At 41.9% G+C, this 19,788-nt stretch overlaps 1 protein-coding gene across 3 annotated transcripts in view; it reads right to left on the reverse strand.

Annotated features, from left to right (window-relative positions):
* The window catches only part of SORCS2 (sortilin related VPS10 domain containing receptor 2), a 1,056,376-nt gene that overhangs the window by 217,770 nt on the left and 818,818 nt on the right, over positions 1-19,788 (reverse strand). For all 3 annotated transcript variants that reach the window (XM_056555055.1, XM_056555056.1, XM_056555057.1), the window contains 2 exons: positions 11,137-11,295; positions 1,650-1,723 (listed from right to left, as the gene is read on the reverse strand). In XM_056555055.1, coding sequence (XP_056411030.1) covers positions 1,650-1,723; positions 11,137-11,295 — 233 coding nt within the window. The remainder of the gene's footprint in view (positions 1-1,649; positions 1,724-11,136; positions 11,296-19,788) is intronic.

Below are 19,788 nucleotides of genomic sequence, written 5' to 3' on the forward strand. Positions count from 1 at the left end.
AGGTGGAAGTATGGAACAAGGAGAAAGGAAAGGTAATACCTTTTCTGCTCCTGGATTACCCCTTTGAACTCTTATTTCTTATAAATAAATAACAAATCCAATACATTATCGTTGTTAACAAAACCTTCGACAGGCCGCAGTTCGCATTATAAACATTAGGGAGCTTCATATGGCATAAGTAACTCCCTACAAATTGTTTAAAATTCATGTTTGTTTCCTTTAAAGCTGACCATCTCATACAACATATCTTAAGATTTATTGCACCAATACTGTGAATATTGTAGGCAGGAAAAGAAGTCCAAAGTTGTACAAATCCATACGAGTCTTACATAAATTCCATATACCTCCAGAAAAAAAAGTGTTGCATGTTCCATCTAAGGCACTCACTATAAAGTTGCTGCGTTAAAAGACTCGTTATAAACTTCTGAGACTTAAAAAGGGATGTTATACGGCCATTACAAAATCTCATTAAAGTCTATGGGATTTTTTGATTATCCGCTATTACTTCTGAGCATGCTCAGAAGAGATGACATCAGCAGACTCCTGAGGTGCTGAGGGACTACACTTACTCCCATCATGGAACAGACTTTTTTCCATGATGGGAGTAGTAATTACCCGGCTGCAGGAGTCTGCCGGTGGCTGAGGAGCATACATTAGTGTTTGTACTACAACCCTCATCATGGAACAGACTCTGCTGCATGATGAGGGTTGTAGTACAGGGGCTGAGGGATTGATCACACCAGGTCTCACTTCTGAGACCCGATGTGATTAGAAGTTATTAAACCGGGGAGAAGGCGGCATGCTCCATTCCCCTGTGATGTACGATGTATTTACTTTCATTTTTAAATTCCCTGCCGGGAGCCCTGAATGGCCGATACTGAGGAACCATTGAGGGCTCCCGGTAGGGTTTTCAAATAAAAGCGCTGCGGTGGGGAAAGTTAAATAGAATCGCTTGGGGGGTATATGTCTGGCCCCGCAGCACTTCTATATATCTTATAAACGGAGGGTGTGAGCCCGCACCACTCACAGACAACTTGAATGGTAGTAGTAGTAGGGAGGCTGATTCCAAATACTCGTGCTCAGTAGTTAAAGACTTCTATATATCTTGCTCCCGCATTCATATAGTTATTGTCCCCTGTAGTGCAATCATATGCCCCCCGCAGCGCATTTATATAGGTATTGCCCCCTGCAGCGCATGTGTATATATATTTTCCCCATGCAGCTCTATCATAAGCCCCCGGCAGCGCTATGAATGAAAAGTATTCTATTAGCAGCGCATCGGGTTGGCCAGCTTCCATGCGCTGCTGAAAGAATACTTGTCTTTCATATCGCTGCGGGGGCATATGTACATAGAAGCGCTGTGGGGGCCAGATTACGCTATATGTCTGGCCCCCACAGCGCTTCTATAATCATATGTCTCCTATGAATGAAAAGTATTCTATCAGCAGCGCACCGATATAACGTTATATTATACAGATCCTCATTATCTCCGCAGTAAGGTACCTTATGGAGTATGGAATGACTCTACATGTCGCCCTACAGGCTCTGTGCTCAAGGCTCTTCAATGTACATGAGGCCAAAATGTCAATAAGAAAAACAAACAAAAAGCTTCTATAAAGTTTCTATAACTGCAGAAATGGAGAACTTACCAGAAAATATGTTCTTTGGTGACTTGTTCTTGCAAAAGATCCCATTGTTTCCCGAGATTTACTGAGACATAAAGCTGCAGAAGGCAAATAGAAACAGGATTATGCTGATATAATGGGGTTGTGACAGACTAGTGAATCAGACGGCAGCAGTCTTTGGTGGGCAGCGAGTGCGGTGGGACAAGATAGACTTTAAATCAATTTGATGTTCCTTGAGATTTGTAGCTTTTGTCAGGAAGAAGGGATGTTATTTGTGCTATGCCTTGAATAGCACTCCATTACTATTGTTGAGAGGGTAATACTGTACAATTTGCAAGACAGGTTATACTGTGTATTCAATAGGGAGGATGCAATCTATCTGTAGATATACTGCGCCTTTGTGTTTGTGCTTTGGAACATTCATAAAACACACAACCAGCTTCATCAAGGCTTCCATAGAAATGTGATATCGTACCATAGATTGTAAATGTAATATTCACAATGGGGGAAAGGAATGTGTTGGGTTCCACCGGAATGTACATAATGCTGTGGAAAGTGTAATGTCTACTATGCAACCAATATGGGGCCTATGGTCAGAAGGGGCCCAGAAGTGAACTACTTAAAGGGGTTATCCAGGAAAAAAAAAATTTTTATACATCAACTGGCTCCAGAAAGTTAAACAGATTTGTAAATTAAGAAAAACTATGTGGATGTGTGCAGCTCACAACTATTACGCACCGAGGTCAAACAGGGCAAGCAAATATACCTTAATTGCTTAATTTTTTTTTTTTTTTTTTTTTATATTTATTTCCATTTTTATTATTATTTTTATTTTTATTTTTATTCATATTCATTTTTATTTTTATTTTTATGTTTATTATATTTTCATTTATTTTATTTCCATTTTTATTTTTATTTTTATTTTAATTTTATTTTTATTTTTATTTCTATTTTTATTTTTATTATTTTTTCATGTTTTCATGTCTTCCTGTTTTATTTTATTTTATTACATTGTTTTATTATATATTTTCATTTTCCTTGTTTCATTTCTGTTTTATTTCAATTGTATTTCATTATATTTCCTCATTTATGTATTTCCAACACTCTGTTATACAATACTATGTTCCTTTACTATACAAGAAAAACTCATCCATTTAAAAACGCATCGCCACAATTTTCCAATAAAATTGACACACTATTCTATATCTAGTATTGCTCTCTAGGTGAACCGATCCATTAAATCCATTCATGCTTTTTACCATTATCTATCAATGTGTTAAGGGGTGGGATTTGTGCCCATATAAAACAACTGATGATCTATGGCAACTATTATGACTACTGAGGAAAGGGTTATACCATACAACCCTGAAACGCGTCTAGTCTTTATCTACTGGCATAGCAGTATTAAAACTGTGCCCAAATTCTATGGCCAGTTACATTCTATGAACTGTACCACCAGTTGTGCTCACGCTCTGCTATTCACCCGGTCCAGCAGTTCGGATCCATCCCGGCGCAATCATCCCGGAGCAACTATCCTGCTGTAACCATCCCGGCTCTGACGTCAGACGCCGGCACCACGAGGTGAACCTCCAGCCTTCCAGTACATGGTCCTGTTTTCCAACTAATGAAGCGGTGAGGAATACCAACTTTAGCGCACGCTAGCGCCAGCAGTCCCCGGACACCATCACGATCTTTGGTGCCTGCCAGCGCCTTATCCGACAGCGACTGCCACCACGCTCAGACCTTACTGGATCAGGCTCACAATTGGAGGCAACATACAGTGGACTGTATATACTACGGACACTTATCTATTGCGGGAGCAACATCCACCGCCTGAGCCACAACCGACAGACCGGTAACAATTACTATCAATACAGACTGTCTGTCACTGTATCCTAAAAAAAGGGACATATTTACCCTAAACTTTCTAATATATCTGTATGGTACAGCTCTTACTCAGCTATTTTATTCTATTATTCTATACTCTATGCCAAGTGTTTAATTTTAATACTATTGCCTAATACCTTTTTTTATGTATGCTCTTCTCACAAGGGCCCTGTGAGAAGTGATGACATTTTATTTTTATAAATAAATGACAATTATTATTGAAGCACGATCCTTGTATATCCATTTATACTCATCTAGAAGGTCCGGGCTACATTGTATTTTTTTTAGATTTGTAAATTACTTCTATTAAAAAATCTCAATTCTTTTAGTACTTTTAGGCTGCTGAAGTTGAGTTGTTCTTTTCTGTCTAAGTGTTCTCTGATGACACCTGTCTCGGCAACTGTCTGGAGTAGAAGCAAATCCCCATAGCAAACCTCTTCTTCTCTGTGCAGTTCCCGATACAAGCAGAGATGTCAGCAGAGAGCACTGTTGCCAGACAGAAAACAACAACTCAACTTCAGCAGCTGATAATTATTGAAAGGATTAAGATGTTTTAATAGAAGTAATTTACAAATCTGTTTAACTTTCTGGAGCCAGTTGATATAAAAAAAAAAGTTTTTTCCTGGAATACCCCTTTAATTTCCTTGCCAATACAATGACATATAGTAGTTGCTGTCTGCAACCATCACTAGGGGGAGCTCATTTTATACACATACATACTGCTATTAGAACTCAGCGCTAGATGTATAGATCCATATACATTAGCTTTCCTTAGTGACGTATAGTGTATAGTGTTTCTATGGCAGCCGAAAAGGTGGTCTGATACCATGGACTTTCAGAAGAAAATTGTTATATTATACATATCCAAAAGCTAGTCCAGGATCATTAAACCCCTTAAATGTTGCAGCTCATAGCCACCAGAGCATCTAAGGTGTATACTAGAAGGAGTGGCTTATTGTGTTAGCCAGTTGAAGCCTTGCACTTTAATATGACAGCCAGGGGCCTAATAAAAGGGCCCTAGGTCTCCTTAAAGGGGTACTCCCATGGAAAACCTTTTTTCTTTTTCTTTTTTTAATCAACTGGTGCAAGAAAGTTAGATTTGTAAATCACTTCTATTAAAAAATCTTAATCCTTCCAGTACTTTTTAGGGGCTGTATACTAAAGAGAAATCCAAAAAAGAAATGCATTTCCTCTGATGTCATGACCACAGTGCTCTCTGCTGACCTCTGCTGTCCATTTTAGGAACTGTCCAGAGCAGCATATGTTTGCTATAGGGATTTTCTCCAGCTCTGGACAGTTCCTAAAATGGACCGCAGAGGTCAGCAGAGAGCACTGTGGTCATGACATCAGAGGAAATGCATTTCTTTTTTGGATTTCTCTTTAATATACAGCCCCTAAAAAGTACTGGAAGGATTAAGATTTTTTTAATAGAAGTGATTTACAAATCTGTTCAACTTTCTGGCACCAGTTGATTTAAAACAAAAAAGGTTTCCACGGGATTACCCCTTTAAGCATCTATTAACATTAATAGGTACTAATGCTTTGGAATAAAAAAAAAAGGCCCAAAATATATGGTTATTATTACATTATTATTCATTTAGTTAGCATCCTTGCTTCCAGTTTAAGGGGTTAACACATATAAATGACATGGCCACAGATCATTTTTTGTGGATCTTCCCTTTAAAGAAACACTTAACATAGGAGTAAACAATAATAGTAAGCAGATGGAAACCTGTCCCTGGTGCTGTCAGTCTGCGTGATTTCCTGCCTGCTCCTGAAACAGTCTTGTAGAAATCCCATAGGGAACACAGGGGTTAAATTCCTGCTGACCAGGTGACAGATGGTTGAATGTGAGGAGTCGGACCTAGCCAGGGCTAAGGACCTAACATTCCTGACCGCCTACTGCAGGCAAAGCAATGGGGGAGGGCTCCTGCTGCAACCAGATGCCTTACAGCCATACAGAGGTTTATGAAAAAGAGGAGGAGGCAATGGATGATCCCCCTGGACAAAGATAAAAGAATTCTCTATGCTTTATTGATATTTTGTATTGTAAAACAAAATAGGTTAACAGGAAAATTAGAGAGTAAGGCAGAAATATAGGAATATTCTTTAACATTAATGTAACTTATTTTCGTAACTTTTATTTACTGCTACTTTAAAAAAGTATCTGTCTGTCTACCTATCTATCTATCAATCTATCTATCTGTATTATATCTGTATGTATAATACATTGAATAGAATGTATATAATTGTGTATTTAGTCATTGGCCAACCACTCTTCTATTACACCTAGATGTATGTCAGAAATTAGGTAAGGACACTTAAAGGGGTACTCCGCTGCTCAGCGTTTGGAACAAACTGTTCCGAACGCAGGAGCCGGGAGCTCGTGACATCATAGCGCCGCCCCCTCATGATGTCACGTCTGGCCCCTCAATGCAAGTCTATGGGAGGGGGCGTGACAGCCATCATGCCCCCTCCCATAGACTTGCATTGAGGGGGCGGGGCGTGACATCATGAGGGGACGGGGCTATGACGTCATGAGCTCCCGGCTCATGATGTCACGCCTGCCCCCTCAATGCAAGTCTATGGGAGGGGGCGTGACAGCCGTCATTCCCCCTCCCATAGACTTGCATTGAGGGGGCGGGGCGTCCAACCGACAATTTTTCTCGGTTATTGTGCCTAGATTTTAGTCGCAACGTCTGTGCGCCGCACAACCGACACTTTAGAAACCACACGCCCATTTTTGCATAAAACACGCCCATTTCAGAGTGAAAAAAAAACACTCTGAGTGACAAAAACCTAAAAATACTCGGAGTACTTCCAAAATCACTCTAGAAAAAGTGTGAGTTTGCCTCACACAATAACTGACAGCCAAGAGGCCGAGTGAAATTCCCAAAAATTTCGTGATTTCTAACAAGGGACTAATTGCCATTGGCCCTCATTTACTATTGCAAACCCGACATGTTCTGTCGGGTTGTGCGCCAGATTCTGTCGCATTGCGCCAGAAATTCTGTCTGCGCCAGATTTTGACAGCCATCATGCCCCCTCCCATAGACTTGCATTGAGGGGGCGGGGCGTGACATCATGAGGGGACGGGGCTATGACATCATGAGCTCCCGGCTCATGATGTCACGCCTGCCCCCTCAATGCAAGTCTATGGGAGGGGGCGTGACAGCCATCATGCCCCCTCCCATAGACTTGCATTGAGGGGGCGGGCGTGACATCATGAGGGGACGGGGCTATGATGTCACGAGCTCCTGGCTCCAGCGTTAGGAACAGTTTGTTCCAAATGCTGAGCAGTGTTGTACCCCTTTTAAATCATACATACTAACATTCCTATTTTTGAGTGGGACTGTCCTAAAAACTGGTCCTCAAAAAGAAGGGGCCTTTACGCATCTGCACTATATCAGATTTTCTGGCTACTTGAGAGTTGGAGCTTATCAAGTCTTGAGGGTGGAGCATAAAAGTTTTTGAGAGGTGGAGCTTAAAGAGTATACAGAGGTGGAGCTTAAATGATTATCTAGGATTAGAAAAACATAGCTCCCCAAAACGGGCTCCACACTGTGTGTGGTATTACATGTTGGTTCCATTCTCTTCAATGGTACTGAGCTGCAATACCGCACACAAACTGAGGACACGGATGTCACTGTTTCTGGGAGAAAAGCAACTATGTTCTTAAAATCTTGATATAGGATTTAAATCTTAGATGGAATGCTAAGGTATGAGCTATGTGTCACATTATGGGCAAAGTATTCTCTTGTACTGTAAATGTCATAGTACTCCCCGTGTACCCCCTCAGGCCCTTCGTCCGTCTGTGAGCTTCACATTCATACAAAGGAAAGACACACAACACACTGCTCATTCTACCATGGTGGCAGGTTAGCCCCGCACCCAGTACTGTACCGGCCAGCGCTTCTTATTTACATCCACAGTAGACTGTCAACCAATGGGATGATGTGTTTCCATTTACAATGCAGCAGAGTAGGAAGTTTAGACAAAACCATCTAAGGATAGACAATGGCCCTGATTTACTTAAGTCCAATCGACTATTTTTCTCGGTTATTGTGCCTAAATTTTAGTCGCAACGTCTGTGCGACTATTTCTGTGACCAGATTTTACGCCGCACAACCGACACTTTAGAAACCACTCGGAGTGGTTTTTTTTCCCACTCTGAAATGGGCGTGTTTTATGCAAAAATGGGCGTGGAACACGCCCATTTTTGCATAAAACACGCCCATTTCAGAGTGAAAAAAAAAACACTGAGTGACAAAAACCAAAAAATACTCGAAGTACTTCCAAAATCACTGTAGAAAAAGTGTGAGTTTGCCTCACACAATAACTGACCGAGTGAAATTCCCAAAATTTAGTGATTTCTAACAAGGGACTAATTGCCATAGGCCCTCAATTACTATTGCAAACCCGACATGTTCTGTCGGGTTGTGCGCCAGAAATTCTGTCTGCGCCAGATTTTGCGCCAGAATTGAAAAAACCCAGACTAACTCTCCATTTTGCTAAGAAAACCAGAAAAAGGGGCGTGACCGCCGGGGGAAAGGGGCGTGGTCTCAAAAGGGGCGTGTCCCCGACATTTTCACAAAAACCCAACACATTTACTAAGGTTTCCACATAAAATGTGGTGGATTTGAGCTGAGGAAAACACGACAGATCAGAGCATGTGTAAAAAAAGCAAAGTGTAGGGAAAAGTGCAAAATGTAGGGAAACCTTAGTAAATACCGTGGAAAATAAATTGTAGGGGATTAAAACCCACAAAGAAACCTACACAACAATCTTAGTAAATAAGGGCCATTGTGTTTTTTGTGAAAGTAACTTGTTTTATAACCTGAAAACATTTTGTACTGTTCAACACTTTTATATGAATAAAATATTGAATGCTTTTGTGATTGTTAATGTTTATATATTTTTTTCTCTTTAACGCATTTGCAATATTAGGTTTAAATCAATTTAACACCCAAGCTGATAAACAAGGATAATTGTTGTAATGTTTGAAAAATTATAACACATGAATATTTTTGATTCATGGAAACATTTTTAAACAAACAAGTCTAAACCATTTTGACTCCCACAACTCATTTCTTTAGCTCAGAGTTTGTGCGACAGAAAAAAAATAACGAAATGTGCGAATATTAAATTATTTACTATAAACGAATAGTAAATAAGCTTGAAAAAAAAGACAAGTGATATTTAAATCACTCCAGAATAAACACTCCACTCTTAGTAAATCAGGGCCAATGTGTGTATAGCATCTTCTCTTCTGGAAGGGGAAAACACAGCTTAGGCTGGGTTCACATCACGTTTTGTTAAATACGGTTCCCGTATACGGCTGGGAGGAGGGGGGCAGGGCTTAATCGCTGCGCCCGCACTCAGCCGTATTCGGGAACCGTATTTAATGTATATCTATGAGCCGACCGGAGTGAACCGCAGCCTCCGGTCAGCTTCGTTTTCGGCCGTATGCGGTTTCCCGACCGTAGGCAAAAACGTGGTCGACCACGTTTTTGCCTGCGGTCGGGAAACCGCATACGGCCGAAAAAGCAGCCGACCGGAGGCTGCGGTTCTCTACGGTCGGCTCATAGACATACATTAAATACGGTTCCCGAATACGGCTGAGTGCGGGCGCAGCGATTAAGCCCCGCCCACCCCTCCTCCCAGCCGTATACGGGAACCGTATTTAACAAAACGTAGTGTGAACCCAGCCTTATTGGGTAATGGCTCAATACAATAAGACTATTCTTGGAAAAACGATGTATCATCTCTTTATCTCTCCTCTGGGGGCAGCTGGTATTACACAGAGACCATGGTGTATTTATAAAATATAGTGAAATATTGTTTAACCCCGAACATCCAAAATGACCATGTCATATATGGCCCGCATGCAGGGTCATGTGATGCTGGAGGTCAGCGGTGCGGGTGACGCTGATGATATTCACCACAACTAGAATCAACTTGTAATAAATGCCACAGATGTATTGGTCTGTTCATTTTTAGGGTCCTCATAAATAACTACCTCTCTGTATGTAACGCCACCCCCAGGAAGAAGGCGTGGCTATGCTGAAATGCGCATAGGGGTGAGCATGTGGTCATGGCTCTGCACATTTTGGATTGATTTATTTAATATTTGTGTGCAATTGCACTTCTCTCTCAAATTCTAAGTGTATATATGTTTCCCTTTGCAATTGTATTTGTACATATTATATGGTAAGTTGTATATCTGCCCTAAGTAATTACTTGTCATTATTGGATTGGATTGAGTACAGAGCCCTGGTTATGTCTCAGAGCCGAATCGTCTATTTTTAGATATATGTATTTTTTATGTATACCCAATAACATTTTCTATTTTCACTTGAGGTCTGTTGCACTGTGTATGTCTTAAGGGCTTATAAAGCAAACTACAGGTTTAATGGCAGAAATCCTGTATAGTTTGCTTAATAAGCCCTTAAGGTGTGGAGGTCTATGTTTTTACATGTACTGTAACTATTTATATGGAAATTATATATAGCCTCATATTTAGCTTTTTTTTTTGTCTATGTAGGGTTCTCGTTTATGATCTTCATGATCTTTATCTTTAACTTAAAGGGGTACTCAGGCCTTAAGACATCTTATCCCCTATCCAAGGATAGGGGATAAGATGCCTGATCGTGGGGGTCCCGCTGCTGGGGACCCCGGCAATCTTTCATGCAGCACCCCGCTATCATAAACCTCTGTAGCAAACATCACTCTGGGTCTGATGAATCACGATCACAGCCGCCACGTCCCCTCCCATAGGCTTGCCTTGGGGGGGGTGGAGCATGACGCCACATGGGGCGGAGCCATGATGTCACGATACTCCGGCCCCATGATCAGGATTCATCAGACCTGGAGCGATGTTCACACTGGAGACTGGTGATAGCAGGGTGCTGCATGAAAGATTGTGGGGGGACTCCCGCGATCAGGCATCTTATCCCTAATACTTTGGATTGGATAGGGGATGAGATGTCTTAGGACTGGAGTACCCCTTTAAAGGGGTACTCCGGTGGAAAAAAATGTTTTCTTTAAAATCAACTGGTGCCAAAAAGATACCCAGAACCATACAAATGACAAATTAAAAAATGACAAATTAAAAAAATGACATACAAATTAAAAAAAATAGATTACTTCCAGTACTTATCAGCTGATGTATGCTCCAGAGAAAGTTCTTATCTTGTTTTAATTTATTTTCTGTCTGTCCACAGTGCTCTCTGCTGACACCTCTGTTCATGTCAGGAACTGTCCAGAGCAGGATAGGTTTGCTATGGGGATTTGCTCCTGCTCTGGACAGTTCCTGACACTGACAGAGGTGTCAGCAGAGAGTACTGTGGTCAGACTGGAAAGAAATTCAAAAAGAAAATAACTTCCTCTGGAGTATACAGCAGCTGATAAATACTGGAAGAATTAACATTTTATATGGAAGTAATTTACAAATCTGTTTAACCTTTTGGCATCAGTTGATGTAAAAAAAAATGTTTTCCACCGGAGTACCCCTTTAATCAAAAAGTTTTGAAGACTTTGTCTCTTCCCTCTCTAGATGCACTTTTTGTATTTCCAAAACATCATCATTTCAATGTAATCACTAGTCAGGAAACAGAAGCCTTACCTTGGCATCTTTGCTGTAAGCAAGTAACTTGTCCTCCTCCTTTGGATGAAAAGTGAGGGTCTCCACAGAGAAGGTAATGACATGTTTTTGAAAGGTCGCCCCTTCATCGCTGCTTGTGAAAAGACATTGTTCAGACACGGAGGAGCTGACGAGAATAATCTGTGAACAGGGAGAAAGAAAAGCAATGTCAGAACATGGGAAGTCATTAACGAAATTGTGGATGAAAATCAGATCTCAAGTTGTGACTACATTACATCGAATGAACAATTTAATGATCAGGACAATATCATTATTTATATCTTCAATCAGGACAATATCATTATCAGGACAATATCATTATCAATATCTTCAATCAGGACAATATCATTATCAGGACAATATCATTATCAATATCTTCAATTAGGACAATATCATTATCAGGACAATATCATTATCAATATCTTCAATCAGGACAATATCATTATCAATATCTTCAATCAGGACAATATCATTATCAGGACAATATCATTATCAATATCTTCAATCAGGACAATATCATTATCAGGACAATATCATTATCAATATCTTCAATTAGGACAATATCATTATCAGGACAATATCATTATCAATATCTTCAATCAGGACAATATCATTATCAATATCTTCAATCAGGACAATATCATTATCAGGACAATATCATTATCAATATCTTCAATCAGGACAATATCATTATCAATATCTTCAATCAGGACAATATCATTATCAGGACAATATCATTATCAATATCTTCAATCAGGACAATATCATTATCAATATCTTCAATCAGGACAATATCATTATCAGGACAATATCATTATCAATATCTTCAATCAGGACAATATCATTATCAGGACAATATCATTATCAATATCTTCAATCAGGATAAGCACTCGTGTTTTCTATTTCTGGCCATTGTATCATTTTTCTGCGGCATTTTCACCCATTCTCCATCTCTAATTTTTAGTTGTCCCTGAGCTAGTGGGTGGAGACTAGCTGCTATGATGTCTCCCATACACTGCCCACAAATAGGGGATCCTGCTCCCTGCTTTCTTATAGTATGTACTCCAATGAAGAAGCAGCATGGAGAATCTTATAGAGGAATGATTTAACTGAAAATCCAGTACTATTGTGAAATAAAACACTTACTAGAACAAACTATCTGTGTGTGTCTACCCCCCCCCCACACACACACACTCTTCCGCCCAGAATTGGAGAAAATCGCATGTCTGAATTGACATGCAATTTTCTCCGATCGCCGACATGGGGGGGGGGGCATGGGGGCGCTGTGCCGGGGTGCCTGCAGGCATCCGGCTCCGGTCCCCAACCGGCTACCGGTGGGGACCGGATTTCCCACGGGCCTATGGATACGCCCTGTGTCCTTAACCCCTTAAGGAACGGGGTTTTTTCCGTTTTTGCATTTTCGTTTTTTGCTCCTTGCCTTTAACCTCTTTCAATTTTGCACCTAAAAATCCATATGATGGCTTATTTTTCGCGCCACCAATTCTACTTTGTAATGACGCCAGTCATTTTGCCCAAAAATCTACGGTGAAACGGGAAAAAAATCATTGTGCGACAAAATTGAAAAAAAAAACGCTGTTTTGTAACTTTTGGGGGCTTTCGTTTCTACGTAGTAAATTTTTCGGTAAAAATGACACCTGATATTTATTCTGTAGGTCCATACGATTAAAATGATACCCTACTTATATAGGTTTGATTTTGCCATACTTCTGGAAAAATCCTAACTACCGTATATACTCGAGTATAAGCCGACCAGAGTATAAGCCGAGACCCCTAATTTCAACCCAAAATCCCAGGAAAATGTATTGACTCGAGTATAAGCCTAGGGTGGGAAATACATCATCCCCCCCTGTCATCATCCAGACCCGTCATTAACATCCTCATCATCATCACCGCCTGTCATCATCCAGACCCTCATCATCATCACCTGTCATCATCCCCTTGTCATCATCCCACACATCCCCCCTTCATCATCCCCTTGTCATCATCCCCACGTAATCATCCCCACCCCCCTTCATCATCCCCTTGTAATCATCCTACACCCCCCCCTTCATCATCCCCTTGTCATCATCCCCACCCCCCTTCATCATCCCACACCCCCCTTCATCATCCCACACCCCCCCTTCATCATCCTCTTGTCATCATCCCACACCCCCCCTTCATCATCCTCTTCTCATCATCCACCCTCAGTGGTCTTCAACCTGCGGACCTCCAGAGGTTTCAAAACTACAACTCCCAGCAAGCCCGGGCAGCCATCGGCTGTCCGGGCTTGCTGGGAGTTGTAGTTTTGAAACCTCCGGAGGTCCGCAGGTAGAAGACCACTGCGGCCTTTGACATCATCCAGCCCCCTCTCACCCCCCTTTAGTTCTGTACAGCACTCACCTCCGCTCGGCGCTGGTCCGGTGCTGCAGGACTGTCCGGAGAGGAGGTGGTCCGATGGGATAGTGGTTCCGGGCTGCTATCTTCACCGGGGGCGCCTCTTCTCCGCGCTTCCGGCCCGGAATAGAGGCGTTGCCTTGACAATGACGCAGAAGTACGTTGGCAATGAACGTACCTCTGCGTCGTTGTCAAGGCAACGTGACTATTCTGGGGCCGGGCCCAAGCGCTTAGAAGATGCCTCCCCGGTGAAGATAGCAGCCCGGAACCACTATCCCACCGGACCACCTCCTCTCCGGACAGTCCTGCAGCACCGGACCAGCGCCGAGCAGAGGTGAGTACTGTACAGAACTAAAGTGGGGTGAGAGGGGGCTGGATGATGTCGAAGGCCGCAGTGGTCTTCAACCTGCGGACCTCCGGAGGTTTCAAAGCTACAACTCCCAGCAAGCCCGGACAGCCGATGGCTGCCCGGGCTTGCTGGGAGTTGTAGTTTTGAAACCTCTGGAGGTCCGCAGGTTGAAGACCACTGCGGGTGGAGAGTTCACTCGAGTATAAGCCGAGGGGGGTGTTTTCAGCACGAAAAATCGTGCTGAAAAACTCGGCTTATACTCGAGTATATACGGTAGATGCAGGAAAATTAATACGTTTAAAATTGTCATCTTCTGACCCCTATAACTTTTTTATTTTTCCAAGTATGGGGCGGTATGAGGGCTCATTTTTTGCACCGTGATCTGAAGTTTTTAATGGTACCATTTGCATTGATAGGACTTATTGATCGCTTTTTATTCATTTTTAAATGATATAAAAAGTGACCAAAAATGCACTATTTTGGACTTTGGAATTTTTTCGCGCGCACGCCATTGACCGAGCGGTTTAATTATTGATATATTTTTATAATTCGGACATTTCCGCACGCGGTGATACCATATATGTTTATTTTTATTTTTATTTACACTGTGTTTTTTTTTATTGGAAAAGGGGGGTGATTCAAACTTTTAATAGGGGAGGAGTTAAATGATCTTTATTCACTTTTTCATTTTACTTTTTTTTTGCAGTGTTATAGGTCCCATAGGGACCTATAACACTGCACACACTGATCTTCATCATTGATCACTGGTTTCTCATAGGAAACCAGTGATCAACGATTCTGCCGCATGACTGCTCATGCCTGGATCTCAGGCACTGAGCAGTCATTCGGCGATCGGACAGCGAGGAGGCAGGTAGGGGCCCTCCCGCTGTCCTGTCAGCTGTTCGGGATGCAGCGATTAGCCGCGGCTATCCCGAACAGCCCGACTGAGCTAGCCGGCAACTTTCACTTTCACTTTTAGCCGCTCTGAGCGCGCGGCTAAAGGGTTAATAGCGCGCGGTGCCGCGATCGGCGCTGCGCACTATTAGAGGCGGGTCCCGGCTTCACTATGACGCCGGGCCCGCCATGATATGACGCGGGGTTACTGTGTAACCCCGCGTTATATCAGGAGAGCAGGACCAAGGACGTACCGGTACGTCCTTGGTCCTTAAGGGGCTAAGGACTCGGAATGCAGGGCGTATCCATATGCCCTGTGTCCTGCTTCAGCATGGTCTGACATTTCGGCATACTTTCAGACGATGCGACTTGTCGCCGAAAATACGCTTTTGATAAATTCAGCACCAATGCATTTTCCATCTAAAATAGACTAGAATGCATCATGTTCTAAAAATCCTCTAAACAAAAGTCTCAAAAAAAGTCACACATATTTAGACTGCGACTTTCTGTGCGACACACTTGGACAGAAAAAAAACAGTCTAAATCCTTTGATAAATCTCCCCCAATAGATGCATTTTAAAAGTCCCTTTAAGTTAGCAGGTTCTCCCATTCTACCTTGGAATGTGGATTTGCTGTCTCTATGGCAGTTTCATATATATAATTTATATTCCACCTTAATTAGCCTCGGTAAAAAGATCTGATCTATAAAAAAATAATTCGGCTTTTCAGAATTTTGACGAATAGAGTATAACAGGTCGTCGACTTTGCCAGACTATCATCAAAAAGGTCGCGGAATCAGACAGGCGGGTGTGGAGACAGATAATGTCAGCGATAGCACAAATCCCCATTCTTTATTACTTTGTGGCTCTTCACTGATTTATATTATTCATTTCATGCAAAGAACTGAATAGTGGTGTTCACTTCTTATTAGGATTAGAGGAATGATTCTCTATTGAAAGAACGCCCATACATCCCGCGGCATTATAAATATGGCTGTATTACAGGGGCACACTGTGGGTAATATACCTATGCTGTTGGATCCGCCATTGGTGATATTTTAGACACACAAGATAAGGGAATAAATAAAATATGTCTAGTTCTAAGGCTAAACACTCTACAAATGCATCTCTTTTTTTAAAAGTGGTATAGGCTGTTTAAAAATCTGGTGCATCTTTAGACTGTGCAGTTTCAATTTTCCCCATCTTTAATTTGGCTTAATGTTTGGTGTATATTTTAGTGCAATTTTGGGCCATCTGAGCTTGCCAACTTTTATGCAAATCATTGCCCACTTTTTGTCAAATTCTATTCTTTTTCTATGATTTACTATAAATTCGATGAACAACAGATTTTGCACCACAATTCAGGTGCACATACTTTTATTTATCCCCCCCCCCCATGTATTTTAAATGTATTAAAGGGGTACTCCACTGGGGGAAAAAAAAAAATTCTAAATCAATTGGTGCCAGAAAGTTAAACAGATTTGTAAATGACTTCTACTTAAAAATCTTAATCCTTTCCGTGCTTATCAGCTGTTATATATTCCACAGGAAGTTCTTTTCTTTTTGAATTTCCTTTCTTTCTGACCACAGTGCTCTCTGTTGACACCTCTGTCCATTTTAGGAACTGTCCAGAGTAGAAGCAAATCCCCATAGCAAATCTATCCTGCTCTGGACAGTTCCTGATATGGACAGAGGTCTCAGCAGAGAGCACTGTGGTCAGACAGAAAGGAAATTCAAAAATAAAAGAACTTCCTGTGGATCATACAGCAGCTGATAAGTACTGAAAGGATTAAGATTTTTTTTTTTTTATAGAAGTAATTTACCAATCTGTTTAACTTTCTGGCACCAGTTCATAAAAAAAAAAAATTCAGGTGGAGTGCCCCTTTAAGTTGGTGCATGCTCTTTGTAAGTGTGAGATTTGGAAACAGGGCTTAGCACTGGAAGCTGCATCCTGAATGTCAATCATGTAGGAATAGGGAAGGCCCCTAAGACTTTAGCAGGAACAAAATGGTGCACCACTTAGAAGTACGTATGTGGTATGCACTTATGAGGGGAGTACAATGCGCTCCACTACGCTTAAAACAGTATTTGTCTACAACGACAGCAGGTGTGTACTTTTGGCTGGCCTTTCACAGTATCCAGATCCAGACAGTAACAACATGTTAGGCCACTTAGATGTAGGTATGTGGTATGCACTTAAGAGGGGAGTACAATGCGTTTCAGTATGCTTAAAACAGTATTTTTCTACAACACCAGCAGGTGTGTACTTTTGGCTGGCCTTTCACTGTAACTAGGTCCTTAAAGGGGTACTCCACTGCGCTGCTTCCGGAGCTCTGCTCCCCAGTGTCCGGAAGTTTATTGTTCTGAACGCTGTGTGCGGGTTTCCGTGTTCAGGGCCGCCCCCTCGTGATGTCACAGCCGCCCCCTCAACGAAAGTCAATGGGAAGGGGGCGCAACAGCCGCCACGCCCCCTTCCCATAGACTTTCGTTAAGGGGGCGGACGTGACGTCACGAGGGGCGGCCCTGAACACGGAAGCCTGCACAAAGCATTCAGAACAATAAACTTCCGGATGCTGGGGAGCGGAGCTCCGGAAGCAGGGCAGCGGAGTACCCCTTTAAGACTTTAACAGGAACAAAATGGTACACCACTTAGATGTACGCACAGGTTACACTTAATAGAGGCAACACGCTTTTAGTGCTCTTCTCCCTCTAGCTGGCTGGCTACTATTAGCTTTTGATTTTTTGTACACACCAGTGCTGCAACACACAGTCGCTGTGTACTACACCCAAAATTGCACTTTCTCTCTCAATCTCACTCCCTTCCCTATCAGTGATTCAAGGCTGGATTTGAGCTTGAGGTGAATCATTGCTGTAAAAAAGCTTTTCTGTACAACACACTGCTCTCTGTCCCTCTCTCTCTCTGCAATAGAACACTGATGTGAATGGCCGCAAGATGGCTGCCGAATATATAAGGCTGTGACATCACAGGGGTGACTGGCTGCTGATAGGCTGCATGTATGTGATTCAGGGTCATCCTGCCAACCCTTGTTCCCTTGTTCCATGTCCTCACATGTGGATATGCCATTTTAGATGCCCTGGAGTCTGAACCGCACTAAATGGAGTTTAATGAAGTGATTCGCGCAATCAAATCGCAGCCATATTTGCATTTGTTGTGAAACAAATTTTTCCTGAAATTCTTAACAAATTAGGATTTGTCAGATTCGATTCACTCATCCCTAATTGCAACCAACTGTTCTTACATAGTGTGACATAAGATGACAACACTGAAGCAGGAAAACGTCTGCATTGTAAGTCATAAAGAACTGACACCAGATGAAAAGCCAAAACTCCATGGGGGAGATTTATCAAAACCTGTCAAGAGACAACGTTTCCCAGTTGCCCATAGCAACCAATCAGCTAGCTTCTTTCATTTTTCAGATGCCTTGTTAAAAATGAAAGAAGCGAGTTGATTGGTTGCTATGGGCAACTTTTCTTTTGTACGGGTTTTGATAAATCTCTCCCTATATCCTTGGCAAAAAAAGAAGGGGATGTAGACTTTGCACCTGCTCGATAAGGGCACATCGTTTTTCTGAGCCCCAAATTCTAGTGTTGAAAGGTCTCCTAATCGATGAACACCAGCCTGTCAGAGAATCCATCCTCTTCTAATCGGCCCTGCAAGTCAACTCAAAAGTCATGGGGGGAGATTTATCAAAATCTGTCGAGAGGCAACATTGCCCAGTTTCCCATAGCAACCAAGCAACTTGCTTCTTACATTCTTAACAAGGCCTGTGAAAAATGAAAGAAGTGAGCTGATTGGTTGCTATGAGCAACTTTTCCTCTGTGCAGGTTTGGATAAATCTCCCCCATAGTCACTGGCCGCTCCTATCTGCACATGCTATAGATATAGCCACAGATAGAGGAAGATCTGAAAACGTAGTCTACATTTCCATTTGGATCTTGGCCAATACCTGAATGAAACTCCACCATAACATTTGATAAACCGTGCAAGAAACAATGACTGACCAGTGTTGTGCTGGCCTCCATGAGTGCAACATCTAACATCATCTGACATCAAGGGTTTTGTGTATCTGCCCCCAGCAACTAGTATATGAACCATCTAAAATAATGCATTACAGAAACAGTGGAGTCCATATCAAAGAATAGGCTGGAGGCATCTGGAAAGAACTGGGCTACCGCCTAGAAATATGCCATTCAATAGTGTTTTTTTATGGTAATACATATGTGCTATGTTCCCTCTCAGCTTGCATATGTCACTTTCCATACATTACATATTGTCATTGAGATTAGCAACAAGATGTACATTATGGATTATTCAGCCACTTAGCGATAATTATAAGAACTGTATTAGACAAATTTGCCTTCAAGGCGCTGTAATATCCAGATCTACTTCAATAGGTCATTAGATGTAATTCTCCTAATGTGGTAAAGTGCTTGAAGCTTTCGACTGTACATGCTATGACCTTAGAAAACTCACTCAGTATGCAGGAATAGGTCTATATGTGATGGGATGCCTCTCGATTAGGTCAACAAATGCTGATCTGATGATATTGTACAGTAAGCCCAGTTACACAAGTACATGATAGACTGACAAGATTATTGTAGGCAGATAACGTGTTATGTATTTACCCCAGAAAATGCTGTTAATCCTCAATTAATCCAGGACAACTGCATGGTCCCCAGCTGGGAAGTTCAGAACATAAAATATTGCTTGACAGCCTGATGAAGCAGTTTATCTGTGAAACGCGTTGCATCATGGGTGAATAAACCTTATTTCCTATTACCTAGGTGTCTTGCGCTCTCAATTCCGTCACTCAGTTCCTGTTTTTGCTGTATTCTTTCGGACGTGAAGTAGCTGCAGATGCCTCACTATCTATGCCTTTATCCATTGTTGCCCTTGGCTGAGTGTAACCAGTTGCTGTAAGCGCTCTTTTACCTCTAGCCTAAATTGTGCATCAACATTATCACACTACGGGGTGC

The sequence above is a fragment of the Hyla sarda genome, chromosome 1 (assembly GCF_029499605.1).
Source record: "Hyla sarda isolate aHylSar1 chromosome 1, aHylSar1.hap1, whole genome shotgun sequence".
NCBI classification, from domain to species: Eukaryota; Metazoa; Chordata; class Amphibia; order Anura; family Hylidae; genus Hyla; species Hyla sarda.